Raw genomic sequence first — 14,219 nt, forward strand, 5'->3', positions numbered from 1 at the left:
TGTTGTTTTAGGTGGTTTAATTAACTGGCTTTCATCAAGCAATGCTCTTGTCTGTATTTAATATCATGTTATGTAATATCAAAGCAAGAAATTTAATTTCATGAGAAGTCAAGGAACTTTACTTCCTCAAAATGGTGATGAACTTTAGACAGAAGAAGCTTTCAGAATAAAAAAATTAGGTTTATGTTCAAGACTCGTTTTTCCAAATGATTTTGTGTCCGGCAATGAATAATATTTTGCTGAAGCTTTCTTTGGCTTTTACTATAAATGAATTCATTAATGGGAATTATTTTTGGGCAGCATTCGAGGGTGTATGTTTAAAGTCTTTTGGTGATGAATGGTACTTTGAGATTCAAGTCTGCCATCTTTTCATTAGCAGTTCTACCATAAGAGGTAGTTTGGCTTAAAAGAAACAAATAAGCAAAATAAAAAAAAAAAAAACCCAAGCCTGTAGTGATCAACCATTGTCTGTGGCCAGTCTACTGCTATTTGTAAGATTGCATTCTAGGCTGTCTGAATGAGAAGCTGCCTTCTTGGCATTATTAAAATATTCTTGCAATAGAAATTGTGAACTTTATTGCAGAGATTTACTTGAATCGTTTAGGTCAATATTTTTTATTCTGCTTGGTTTTAATAGGTCATAAGAGCAAAATTTGTTTCCACGGGAAGGATTAGATTGAGATGTTTAGCAAAAAACTGAGACCCTTTCCCAGCCTGACGTTAGCACAAATGCAATTTGTTGCAAAGGTGAACATTTCTCTTCCGTTTTTTCCCCGCTCAAGCGCCAGTGGGACTGTTGTAGAAGACAAACAGGATTTGTGTCTGAATGGTAAACAATGCTGAGCATGGGGACCATGAGCAACGTTGGATATTACACGAGTCAAAGCACTGGGACATCATTTATTTAACATCAGCGTTGTGTAGGTTTTGTATATGTAGTTAACCTCTGGATCTACTTTTTGGCTAAAGCAGAGAGTGTGGGAGGAGAACAGCAACAAGGAAGGATAAGAGCTATGATAGTAAAGTTATTCAGGTTTGTTTGGTTCTTGGCAGTAAACTATCTTATGTGTATTAATTAAGAAGGACTCTGCTTTAGGAAGTGATGGTGGAATATATGTAAAATAGTATTAGTGTAAATGTTAGATGTACTACCCTGAACATCTTGTCAGTAAATAGTAATGAACAATTGTGAACATATTTTCAACATTTGGCACTGGAAAAGTATTCATAGCTAGTTAAAGTTTAGTGTGGAGAATTAGGCCGTAATTTAACCCTTTTCAGCACTTATTATAGGCAACTGTCTTGTTTGTACTGGACTTCAAAATTTGTTAATTAGCTCATGCCTTGGAAATATGTTGGCCAGTGCCTGTTGTCACCCTACAAAGATCTGTAAGTCTGTGGTGTAGTTTAGTGCACGCTGGTAAAACTAAGAGGTTCTGATATTTAAGCATATGCTTCATTGTCAGCAGTGGTTGCACAGTCTCTAGGGAGCCTCTATTTACATGTTTAATTTAGCAGTGTTCTTGGTCAGAAACACATTTTTTTGAGAAACAGTGAAAATGTTGCTTGTGGGTTGCATATTTTCTTCTTGTTTCATTTTCAGTAGACGGGTATAACAACTGGGAAAGGAATGAAGAAATAGGACCCATTATTTACTTTCTATGAAAAACCTTCAGTATTGAATCTCAAATTATGGTGTCTTTCATCCATGTGAAGATTAAACCTTCCTAAAACACGCAGAAAGTAATAATCAGGGAAGTTACCGTAATAGCATCAGCCTCAGTCACCACATTGTTATTTAATATATTTCAGTTGAAACGTGTGCTGGTCTGGATATCATTATTTTGAAAATTAGAAGTAATTAAAGATTTTATTTTTAAAGCAGGCGTACCAAATAAAAGCACACTACAGGATGTTGATAACTGGAATAAAAATGTCTGTATATCTTCTGAGTGCATTAATAGCAAGGGGAGGGAGGGCTTTAGCTTAAGGAAGGATCCAGTTGTCTTGACGTTTTTAGCTTCAAGCAGATAACTGTCAAAGCAGAGAGGGGATTGGTTTTTAAGTGTAGATAGTTCATTTTTTTAATGAATTTACATGATAATATAAATGTGAACCAGGTGTGAAATTATAGCTTGTTCAGGAATGGTGGAAATTAAAACGATAGGTAAATGAACCTGGACAGAGCTACTTTACTAACCTTCAGTGGAGGACTCCGTGGAAACCCAGACGGGTTGTCCAGTTTTGGGTTGCAGGGTGTTGGGAAGGTTGCTGCCTGTCACTTTGAGGGGTTATTCTGAACCAGGGACACCTGTTCCACAGGTAGAGCACTAACCTGGTGTTACTGCTTTTTATGCATGGGTTTGCTCTAGATGGATGATGTCTTGCCTCGCTGAACAGACATCAGGCTGTCCATCAGTCTTTCTGCCCACTGTCCTCAGCGAGTCTCCAGCAGAACATGTAAGGGTTTGCTGCCTGGAGGCCCACGGTAGCAGAATGACTAGTACATTACAAAATACAGTGCTTGGTCACAGCAATAAGCTTCTCTCAAGGGTATACCCTAATGAACGTTGAAAATGATTTAATTTTTTTTTTGGTTCTGGGTGCGTATTGCTGTCCATACTGCAGAGCAAGAGTTGGAACAAAGCCATGTAGTGAGCAGAACATTCAAGCTCCTTTCCCTGTGACACATGCACTTCTTTCTCAAATATTCTTATTCAGAAGGGCCACAAAGATGCTCAGAGGGCTAGATCACCTCTGCTATGAAGACAGGCTGAGAGACTTGAGGTTGTTCAGCCTGGAGAAGAGAAGGCTCTGGGGAGACCTTATAGCCCCTTCCAGTACCTAAAGGGGCTACAGGAGAGATGGGGAGGGACCCTTAATCAGGGAGTGGAGTGATAGGATGAGGGAGAACAGTTTTAAACTGAAAGAGAGTAGATTTAGGTTAGATATCAGAAAGAAATTCTTTGCTGTGAGGGTGGTGAGGCCCTGGAACACGTTGCCCAGAGAAGCTGTGGCTGCCCCATCCCTGGAGGGGTTCAAGGCCAGGCTGGATGGGGCTTTGAGCAACCTGGTCTGGTGAGAGGTGTCCCTGCCCAGGGCAGGGGGGTTGGAACTTGGTGATCTTTAAGGTCCCTTCCAACCCAAACCAGTCTATGATTCTGTAGGAGACAAAGACTAACTGGGTAGGTGGAACTGGTACTAGGTAGGTGAAACTGGACTCTATAGGCCACCTCTCTAGTTGCTGTAAAGTCTACAAGGAGGAATGAGGAGACCATCAGTATATTTCTGGTTTATAGCGGCCCATTTTTCTCTCCTCTGACTACAAAAAGATTTTGAGGGAAGCTTATCTTTCTAGTTTAAATTTTATCTTTTTGAATTTCCTTTTATATCATCTGTTTGTTTTGACACCAACTGCTGTCGAAACTGAGCCCATCTTAGCAGTATAGAGATTTAATAATAAACAAGAAAACAGTTTAAGAATTGTCTTTAGTACTTCAAGTTCTTTTCAACTTTGGTATTTTTCGTTTTGGCAGCACCAGAACGAAAGGATTCCCTTCTGGGTAGTCCAGATGTCATTGATGCTGCTCCAAGAAGAAAGCGAAGACAAAGAACAGCAATGCCTGCTGGGACAGGAGCTAAGATGGCTACTTATGAGACAGAACTGCCAGCCAAGGAAAAGTAAGCCGCTTTCAAATGTATTGAAATGTTTTTTTATCTGCAGATGTCAGAGGATTTGTGGTTTGGGGTTTTTTGTGTTTTCTTGTGCAGTTTCATATTTCAGACAGAGTAATGTTGTGTTGCATTCTGTATAGTCATTTACAGTAATCTTACCCAACTTTGAATAGATGTGAATGATTAAATTGTCAGGGCCAATGACTTATTGATTTTAATACACCTCTAAAATGACATTGTAAAATTCTTCTCTTGAATTCACTTGGATAACTTTAAGCATATAGATGGAAGCCTACTAAAATGGTGTTCTATATGTTACTGTATAACCCTGCAGGAAAAGAAAAATGCGTTTATAGCAAGCCTCAACATAAGACAGTAAGTTGTGTCATTTCAGCCAAGTAGTGTGACAGAAAGTAGTGGCATTATGAGTGTCTTTTTTCATGGTAACGGTGGTCAAACACAAGAACAGGTTGCCCAGAGATGTTGTGGAGTCTCCATTTGTGGAAATCTTCAAAAGCTGACTGGGCATGGTCCTGGACAACCTGCCCTGGTTGAGGAGAGAGGTTGGGCTGGGCAACCTCTTCCAACCTCACTGTCCTGTGAACCTGTCTCTGTAATGTCAGTGGGAATTAATTCACAATACCAGTTTTAATAGACCACAGTAGATTTCTTTTGCAAATAAGATCATTGGGGAGGAAAAAGAATCCATTCTTAAATACAAGGGGGTCCAAATTTGTAACACTTAGTAGAAGTCTTTTTCTTATGTCGCTCTCGACTTTTGGAAATATTTTCACATGATCTGGGAGGTGCTCAGTTATGCATGGAGTTATCTCAGAGTTGCACTATGATTGGTGGCATTTTCTTAAAAAACTGATTTTTTTTAAGATCTGTGGTAAGTTAGATTTGAAAAATCTTATTTTCTGTTTTAACCTGTAATGTCCAATGGATAATAAACTGTTTAAACAGGCATAGACACAAGTAGACTACAAAGACATTTCCTATGATTAGCAAAGATTTCTGCTTAAATCAACAAGAGAATTATCTTAATTTGACATAGAAGGTTGTGGCTTGATGCCAGCTAGGAATGTTTAAACTTACAACCCTGTTTCATTAGCAAAAAGCTTTGTATTTTTTTAGAATGGTCTAGAAAAATATCAAATTCTCCTCTTCTGATCTTTTAGAGTCTAGTAGATTACAATGAACAATGCCTTTTCCCCCTTGTATGTAGTCAGTTTGATTTTGAGAGTATGGCTGTATTTACCTGAAATACAGTTTCACTCTTTTTAGTACTGACTGTGGAAGGAAAGCCTATGGAGGCAAATGATTGCAAAGGAGAATAGAGAGGCCTTAGGCAGAGTAACCCTCAGTGTATGAATATCTGAATCCCATGTGTAGGGAAAGGTCTAAGAGGATACTGATATTTTTGTTTTAATTCCTTTAAGTAAGGCAAATTTTAGAAAAAAACAGAGCAACCTAATGTTTTTCATACTGTGCATTTCTAATATGCAGATTCTACAGAATCAAGTCAGGGCTGAACGCGAAGAGTGACTCTTTTTGGCTATAACACAATGAGTCGTATTTTAAGGTTTACCATATGGAGCATCCATTCTATCAGTCTCTATCCCTGTTTTTCTTTTTTGCATTAACTATTTATGAAGTGTATTGTAGGCAACAGCCTTGCACTACAGGTCACAGCTTTGCTTGACGTGTGACCTGCCTTTCAGTACTGTGAAGGTTTACCTGACAATGAAAGATCCATGTGTCTCTATGATCCCGTGGTGACTTCAGTAATCAAATGTGATTGGAATCAATACTGGAATATGTTTTTTAATCATTTCTTTAGTTATAAATACAGTGGGACTGCTAATTCTTTAATCATGTAGGAAGATATTAATCTCCCCATTTACATGGAACAGTACAAAAGCCGAACTGTAATAATTTCCATTTTGTTGATTATTTTCCTCAGTACCCTGCGTAGCTCTTGGGTTTTGAACTTCATCTTGAGTCTTTTTCCAGCTGCTAATCAAGCTTTCAGTCAATTTGCTTGGTTAATAATTTTCACTTCTCGACAGCCTGTCAGAAGTAGGGAGATGTAGAATTACTATCATAATGCAGTTCACAAATACAGGTGTTTCTTTTTATGAAGCCTCTTCAGTAATCTGTACTGGCGGAAGGCTAGATCCTACATGGTGTGAAAGACTTTATCTTAAGCTGATGGTACATTGAGGTCCTGCCCAAAATGTTTTCCAGTATTGTGTCACCTACAAAAAATTACTAATCCAAGCAAACCACCCCAGCCTGCTGGGGCGGCGCGGAGGAAGTTAACCTCTAAATTCCTTCACCTTTGGAAATGCTCCATCACAAATATGGAAGATGTACAGCCCTTGAAAGCACGTCTTGCTTTTCTGTTTGGCAGGAGGATCAAATGACAGATTGTGATCGCATTTGCAAATGCACGAATGAATCCTTATTTCTGAGCTCTCTCTCCTGCACAGACCTGCAGAAAGATTTGATTCTTTACTCATAATGTAAATACTTTAAGGTGCTATCACATAAAATCATATTCCACAGTTCTTGCTTTAACAAACTAACGCTTATTTGGAACTATTTTCCATTTTCAAGCTTTGCTGACAACATCAGTGCTTGTCTCATGTTTGCCAGGCAGTGAAAGGGCAGTTACAAACCAAACATCACAAGCATAATGCTGTCTTTATGTTGGTGCATCATAAGTCGGTTGATACAAGATCCTAAATCAGAAGAAAAAATACATCTTCTCTGAAGAAGACCATCCAAGTTTTTCTTTTTCGCTTTTTTTTCTTTTTGAAAATACAGTGTTTTAAAACACAGTCATTGTTGTTGTCACATACTAGGAATTCTATCTTGACTTTTATATATTTCTCCTAAGGTTTTAAAGTATGATAAGAAAGTACCATTTATGCTTAAAGTTAAGAGCATCTAAAGTAAACAGTGAGTAATGAAAAATGAAAGAATTCTATTTCTGCAAATATTTTAGATTTATGGATGTTGAGGCTAGTTATGTAGCAATTCTCTAGCCCTTTGGAATGAAAATATATTCTTAGATTTGACCAAGAATACTGAGAAGAATGTAAATAAAAATCTGTTTAACATAGAAATTAGAGCAAAAGTTGTGCTGCCTTTCTCATGCTTTATGTGCGGGTGCAGTGGCAGGAAGAGGAGTTGAATTGTATTTACCTATATAGACATCTAGTATTACTGTAACAATTTATTCAAGGACTAAATCAACATTTTAAATGAAACTTGGAAATGTGCTTTGGATAATATTAAGCTTAGTGAAAGTAGTATAGACATGAGATCAGCAAAGAACTGAACTAGGATTTGTGGAACAAGGTTTGTTAAATGAACGGTTTAATTATTTGCTGAGATAAAAATGTTCTTTAGGTTAAAGTGGTGATTCAGAATAAGTAGTTGGTCGGTGGGCTGCCGAGGTTCAGGTTTATCCAGCAGGTTGTTTTTCAAATCTGAGATATCCAATGAAAGGAAATGCTTCTTTAGGCAGACAGATGTTACTTATAGTTGATAACAGTTAAACCGTGGCTTCCAATTTACACATCTTTAAAATGTGACAAAGGATGGTTCTTACAGTTCAAAACATGATTGAGTCAGGAAGTAAAATAAAATTATTCTGATTCCAGTAAACTGTGGTGGTATTGGTGAAGCTTTAAGTGTAACTTAATATCCGGCAATTTCCTAAGGTGCAAAGCAGAGATAATATGCAAGTCAAGTTAAGATGCAAATTCTACTTTTCAAAATTTGCATTTCATACTCGGAGGAGAAAAATTAGTAAGAGCAATCCTAACCCACAGTTAGAAATTATGCTTATTGATGCATTACCCAAATCTCTTCAGGGGACTGTATCTGAATAACACTATTAACTATGTAGAATATGCATTCAATATAGAGGCTTAAGTGTATGGCCTGTCAGGCTGAATCTTATAAGTAACTGGATGTTTCTATAATAATTTCACTTAAAAAGTATCAGAAAGTATTTGAGAGAAGATAGTACCTACTGAAGATGACAATATTTTTTTTTATAATGTTATAAATGAAGCATGGTTATTAATGCAGAATACTTTGTGTAGCTTGTACAATCTGTAGTCACAGAGTATAGCAGAACGGAGTGTCTGTAACTAAAACAAAAGTAAATCAGGAAAAAGTTTCCTTTTCTAGTACAGCTTACAACTACTACTTTGTTTCCATAAGTAAAAATCTCTCTCTCTGCTTTGGTTTATTAAAATTGTTTTTATTTAAAGAGGTAAGAAAAACAAAACCTTTTTTTCTGTCTGTCATTTCGCGGTAATAAAATAGTTTTATGGTCCTCATTCACACATGGGTTTCCTAAGAGGAAAGCTTTACTGGATAAGACTCAAAATTTCTCTAATTTATTCTGTATGTTTCAAAATGTAATCCATTCTGGCTGCTGTATAGTGTTTATAATTTCTTTGCTATTGAATGTGTACATACTGTTGAGGATATGTACAATTACAGAAGTGGTTTGGGGGAAAGCCTCTTAAGAGGAAAAACCTTATTATGGATGTAAATATGCTGGATTCTTCTGAGAATAAGACCAGAGACAACCAAAAAATGTTATTACAGAGAAAATGCTTCATAATTCTGAGAAGCAAGTGTTAAGAAAGACTTTTAATTCAGTTGACTGAGAAATAACAGGTATTACTTGCTTTTGTATAAAGAAATACATGTTTACACTGGGCAACGTGACTCTGATTTACTACTTACTCTGCACATCCAAAATTTCAGTTTCATATGTATAAGTCTAGTTTCCTACATTTGATGTAGCTGTTACTGTCTTTTTTTAATTATTATTAAGTTGAAATGAGACTTTTGCTGCCTTGATACTTCTTACTTGATTGATAAAACTGGGTGAGTCAGAATCAGGCCTACATTTAAATTGAAGAAAAGAGATGGTTTCCCTTAACTTCAGTACGTTTGGTTTTGCTGAAAATGCAGTCATAGCCCCACTGCATTTGATAGGATCTTTGCCACCAATAATTAAAATCCTTTGTTTTTATATATGAATGCTGCTTTTTCAGAGAGCTCCAAGTCCTCAGAAACATCTGTATGAAGTAAAAAAGCATATTCATATTGCTGACTGAGTATCTGGAAGTGCCAGTAGTTGCCAGGGGGTGTTTTGTGCCACCTACGTCGCCATCACCTGCTTCATCAGAAGAGGCCAAAAAGAGAATATAATTTTTACTTTAAATACGATTGTTAACGGTCCTCACACTCAGTGTTTGTTCCTGACTTAAGGGCCTGATTAAAGTTAGTCACGCATGTAATTGTGGGTAGAATCAGCTGCATAGTTTTTACTTGTTAATGATAAATGTGGAGCAGGGATGGAGGGACAAGTTATTTTCATACTTTCATCTCTTTCTGAACCTTCAAAAGGCTTTTACAGCCTTCATGGGTATAGATCATCTATTTGCAAAGATAGCTCTCAGCGTTATATTCCATTACTGTAATAAGCTGGACCTGTCTTTCTTTTGATAACCTCCTACCTCTTTAAAAGCTCTCAGAGCCTGTGGTGTGCCAGGAATCCCTGGGGATCGTCTCTCCCCATTTGTTTAATTTATTGCTTGCGGTTCGCATTTTTAAAGTCCTAATGCAAGGTTTATTTAAAGTGTGGTTTGCCACCACCAGTGATTCAGGTAGCAAAAACATGGGTTGGCCCTGGAATTTGGCATTCTCAGAGGGTTACACGTAGACACCAGTATTGCTGTCTCACACAACAAGTAATTCTTTCTCGTAAAGGTTTAACCAAGTGAAATTTGGAGTCCACTGAAAGTGATACCATAACCTTCCATGGTCCAAGGGGGGGGGGTATAAAGTTTACCCTGTTTAAAAAAAATGATATATTTGAGAGTTCATGTTGACATGTCACTTTTCTATTCATTAAGTGTATTTATTTAACAGAATTGGAGAGAAACTTGCAGAGCCCTGCGTGGCATGGTCCGTGGTATGATCACTGGTACATCAGCAGTCACAGCTGTGTCAGTGAGTCAATGTCATGTCTGTCTGTCAGAGTTCCTGCCATAATCGTTCCTGCCGTAATCAATCTATGGAATGCAATGTTTAGAAAGTTTTTTGCTAATTAACTCATTCAGGCTGGAACATAGACAGGTTAGGGACTCTGTTAGAAGTAGGCAGTCAGGTTCGTTTGAGAACCTAATCTGAGAATCAAAACAATTTTTTTAAAAATAGCTGAATTAAGTCTTTTTTGTATTTTATTCATGCCTAGCATTTGCTTAGACTTTGGATGGTTTCTTTCTTTCCCTTTGTGCCATGACATTTGCAGCAGCAGTCAGGTACCGGTTGTACCAGACAGAGTGTTTTGACTCAACTGTGCAAATATTAAAAGTTGTGGTGTAACCTGGTGTGGCCTGGTGGGAGCTTTGGTAAGTCGCACTCATCTTCTGAATATTTAAGGTTGCATAAGGTCGGAGTAGAAAGAAGACATGTGCTCAATACTTGTGTTATGAGGCTAGTGGCTGTACAAAAACGGGATGTCATCAGAGGGAGAAAGGATAGAAGCCTTAGATCACAGTGCACAGCAATATTTGCAAAAAAAAAAACAAACAAAAAAACAAAACACAAAAAAAACCCCAACCAAACAAAAAAAGTTTCAAAAAATCTAGAGTAATTCCATATCCAATTGGAATGAATAAGGCAGGAATAATTACAACACAGTACAGTTGTCTTTCTGTCGGTGGCACCCTGGCTGTCTGTGCAGCCCGTGTCTTTGTTTTAGCTGAGCAGTGGATAATTGGGCTTTCGCCATCCGTGTGGGAAGGGGTGATTTATTTCCATGGAAAGTGAAAGGAATTGTTATCTGCAATCACCATTTCTCCTGGCTCCCCAGGGAAAGATGGGAAAATATGAAGGCTGAAAGCCCGGGGCGGGGAAAAATGAATATTATCTGCTGACCTCCAAGGCTGCAATTTCTCCTGAGCATAGTCACTCAGCTCTCTAGTTTGTAGCACATCTCACCAATTTTTGTCACTAGTAATAGCCTAATAATTGACTGCTGATGGAGGAGTTATTACTCAGTAAGACTGACAGGACTGTACCCTGTGTTTTCTCAGGGCATGTTCTTTAGAGCAGGATTTTATTGCTGTGACAAATCTGGTGAGATATATGTCTCAAATGAATAATCTATAATGTATTTCAGTGAAACTGGTAGCTATGAGATTGTAAGAGGATAGCTTAAAAAATTGAAGCAATATCTTCTTCCATTACCTTTCTGGTAAATTTTTGGTGGTTTTTTCCCTTTCCTTTCCTTTCTAACAATGTTTTTATATTGGAATGATGTTTGAACTAAATTTTGTATTTTAAGCCTTTCTAAGGTAAGTTGTAGTGTGGTTTAATTTATAATACTATGGATTAGTTTTGTTAAATTCTGTGATCCTGGTATTTTAATGTGGGAGGCAAAAGAATTGCTCCTCGGGAGTAAATTACGGTAAGGAGGAGGAAAGGCTGTGTGTGGTTGAGCTAACCAGCAGTGCTGGGATATTTGTTGGCTTCTGATGTAGATCAGGCTACAGTATTTTCAGTTTTTAAGGGGGAAGGGTGGGAAGTAAGAAGAGGAGATTGCATTAAAAACAACAAAGGCAGCAATATTTAAAATTCCTTGTGCGTCCTTGTGATTAGTGTACAGCAGCAAATGTGCACTTTGTGAACACTCCTGTAAAGGGCTCTTGGTGATGGTTTAAATTAAACCTCCGTTTCCTAAAAGAGCTCTTCAGGCAGAATTATTTTCACATTACTTTTAATAGGAAGAAGCAGGTAATGTAGATGCCCAAGATTTTGATTACACGCATTGGCAGGAGATTAGGACTAGACTGGTGGGAGGCTGAGTAACTGTAACGCCAGCACAGTCCTGATGTCAAAGATAGCACGGAAGAGAATGAGATGAAAGCTTGGCTATATTAATGAGACAAAGCTGCCTCAAATATCTCTTTTTATTTTCATTAGACTGATCGTGAAGTATGTCTTCATTACTGGATTAAATTAGAGTATCCGGTGTAGCACAACTGCCTGCGAAGACCAGTAATCCCTTAACTCATTGTGGACACCAGGAACCATTCTGGAGAAAATCCCATACACAAAAATACACTAAAGCTCAGGATGATTGGGAAATGATTTCTCAAACTCCTGCAAATGCTTGTAATCCATTGAGGTGATTGCTCAGCTTCTGCTCAGTTCAGCGCACTTTTCAAAAGTCAAGTCACTGCATGAAGCTGTTAATAATTTTATTTTTCTTTGTATTTGTCCTTCTTCAGTACTTAACCTTTTCCCAGTGAATCATCCTTTCTTCCTCCCTCTCCCCCCCTCAAAATGTCCCACCTCAACAAAGCAGAGCTAAAAAGCTACCATTTAGAATTAGCAACAGTTTTCAATATCCTAATGCTAAAATAAGTGATTAATCCTCTGTATAAAAAACCACCGAACTAAATCCGTGATACTTATTTTTCCAACAGTGATTTTGGTCCCCAAAGAGTGAAGATTGTGCCCATTTTTTTTTTTATCTGCTTAATTTCACTGATTACTGTTGACTATGAAGACCTACAGTAAGAAATATTATCAGACTAAAGCGATCCTGGTAGACCTCCTGTATATAATGCATAATACAGAGTATATGCAGTAACATTTTCTGTGGCTTTTTCTCCATCTCCTTTTATGTCTTTTATGGCAGGTTCATTAGATTTAATTTCATAGCGGCCAAGGATGGTTGAAACTGAGTAAGATACAGATATCTGGACGTTTTCTGTTCCAGAATGCTTGAAATCTAGTGTGTAAACATAAGAAAAACCGAGGGGGAAAGGACTCAGGGTAAACAGACTTGTGCTGAGTTTTGTTTCAATCCTGTACCTTCTGCCTCACAAAGCAGGTCGATCTTTCAAAACGAGTGGGAGAGGGAGCAAGAGAAGGTCTAGAGAGGAGTGGAGGAAAGGGTGAGAGATGACACTGGGCACATTATTGAGCAGCCAGATGAGAGGGAACATGGTGAGAGGCACCAATTTGTGCATTTGTTTTCCTCTTAATCACATATATATGTTTCCCCAAAGCAGTACATTAAGCGCTTGAATTCCATGACAATGGATTTTCAATAATATTTGAGCATCCCCAAATCTGGTCTGTCTGGATAAATATTCATTAATTTATACACTGTGACTAATACATACGGTATGAGCAAATGCACTTTCATGGTCGGTTGAGAGGACTCATCTGTTTCTGTCAACTTCTATCAGGATTCAGCATGACATTAATCAGTACCCTTTTTGATGAGTTCTGCCATCTGTGGGAGGGTATATGGCACATTCTTATGCATCAGTCTAAAAATTTGTAGAATAAGAGAAAGAGTTGGACAAATTTCACATAATGTTTCTCTTAAAATAATGTAACTACTTTTTCAGTCTTCTTGACCGCAATTAAAACAAGAGCTCATTAGAAGCTGCAGGAAGTGCAGAATTAAATTAATACAATCCTTGTTTGCATAGAATACTGCTGGAAGACTTCCCTGATTACTTAATAACACTTAAAAAAATCCCGTACTTTATTCAGCTGTCAAACCATTCGTAACAATTTTCATGTAGCTATTGCATCATTCAAGCTTGTATGTATGAACAGTAATTTGAAAATTAATTACATGCTTGTATTTTCTTCAGATTGTTAACTGTATAGCAACTATTATAAGTGGTCTTGGTATAAAACTGAAGGAACTCCTACCACTTACACAGATACCAGAAAGAGAATTTGACATCAAAGAGACCCATCTGTCAAATGTAAAAATGGTAGTTCTAGTCTTGTGTTTCTCTAAAAAAGACAGAGTAAAGAAGGTATTTAATTTAAGAAAATAATTTTTGAGAAGATTGTTGAAAAAGGTGGTAATTGTAGAAAAATAAGTTTTAGAGAATCTGTTTCACAGACAGTGCTTCACTGGATTGAGCAAAAGTTTGGAAAAAAAAGATTGATCTTTTTTTCCATATGGCAAAGTTAAGCACACACTACTTAAAATTATCATGTTCTGAATTATTATTTGGCCACAGGAAGAAAACTGTTATCAACATTTAATTCACATTGCGATCTGCCCGACTCCACTCCCCAGATTCCTAGGCAACATTTTAGAATATTTTCATGGGAGTTATTTTTTGCTCAGAGAGGAATATGGTGCATTATTCATCACTTCAACATTCCAGTACAGCTCACTAAACCTTGAAGTTGCTCAAGTGTAAAACTGAAGTAAAGTGATGATAAATCATGTTATTTAGTTTCTAGTGGTGATGTGAACCATCGAGACTATTATTGCCTTTGCCTCTCTGGAGTTGCTCCCTATTAAACTAACTGAATAAAATTCTACTTCTATTGAAAGCACCCTGAAAAATTATATTTTTTTGTAAATAAACTCCTCAAGCCTTTAGGCTGAAATGCACCACTAAATAATCAAACATTTCTACAAAAAGCATACCTATTTGTAGAAATTTGGATTT

The 14,219-nt window shown here is 37.3% G+C and overlaps 1 protein-coding gene across 2 annotated transcripts in view; it reads left to right on the forward strand.

Annotated features, from left to right (window-relative positions):
- The window catches only part of XRCC4 (X-ray repair complementing defective repair in Chinese hamster cells 4), a 188,009-nt gene that overhangs the window by 115,524 nt on the left and 58,266 nt on the right, over positions 1 to 14,219 (forward strand). For both annotated transcript variants that reach the window (XM_014960514.1, XM_014960513.1), the window contains exon 7: positions 3,537 to 3,681. In XM_014960514.1, the coding sequence (XP_014816000.1) occupies positions 3,537 to 3,681 (145 nt within the window). The remainder of the gene's footprint in view (positions 1 to 3,536; positions 3,682 to 14,219) is intronic.

The sequence above is a fragment of the Calidris pugnax genome, unplaced genomic scaffold (genome assembly GCF_001431845.1).
Source record: "Calidris pugnax isolate Ruff unplaced genomic scaffold, ASM143184v1 scaffold326, whole genome shotgun sequence".
Classification (NCBI taxonomy): domain Eukaryota; kingdom Metazoa; phylum Chordata; class Aves; order Charadriiformes; family Scolopacidae; genus Calidris; species Calidris pugnax.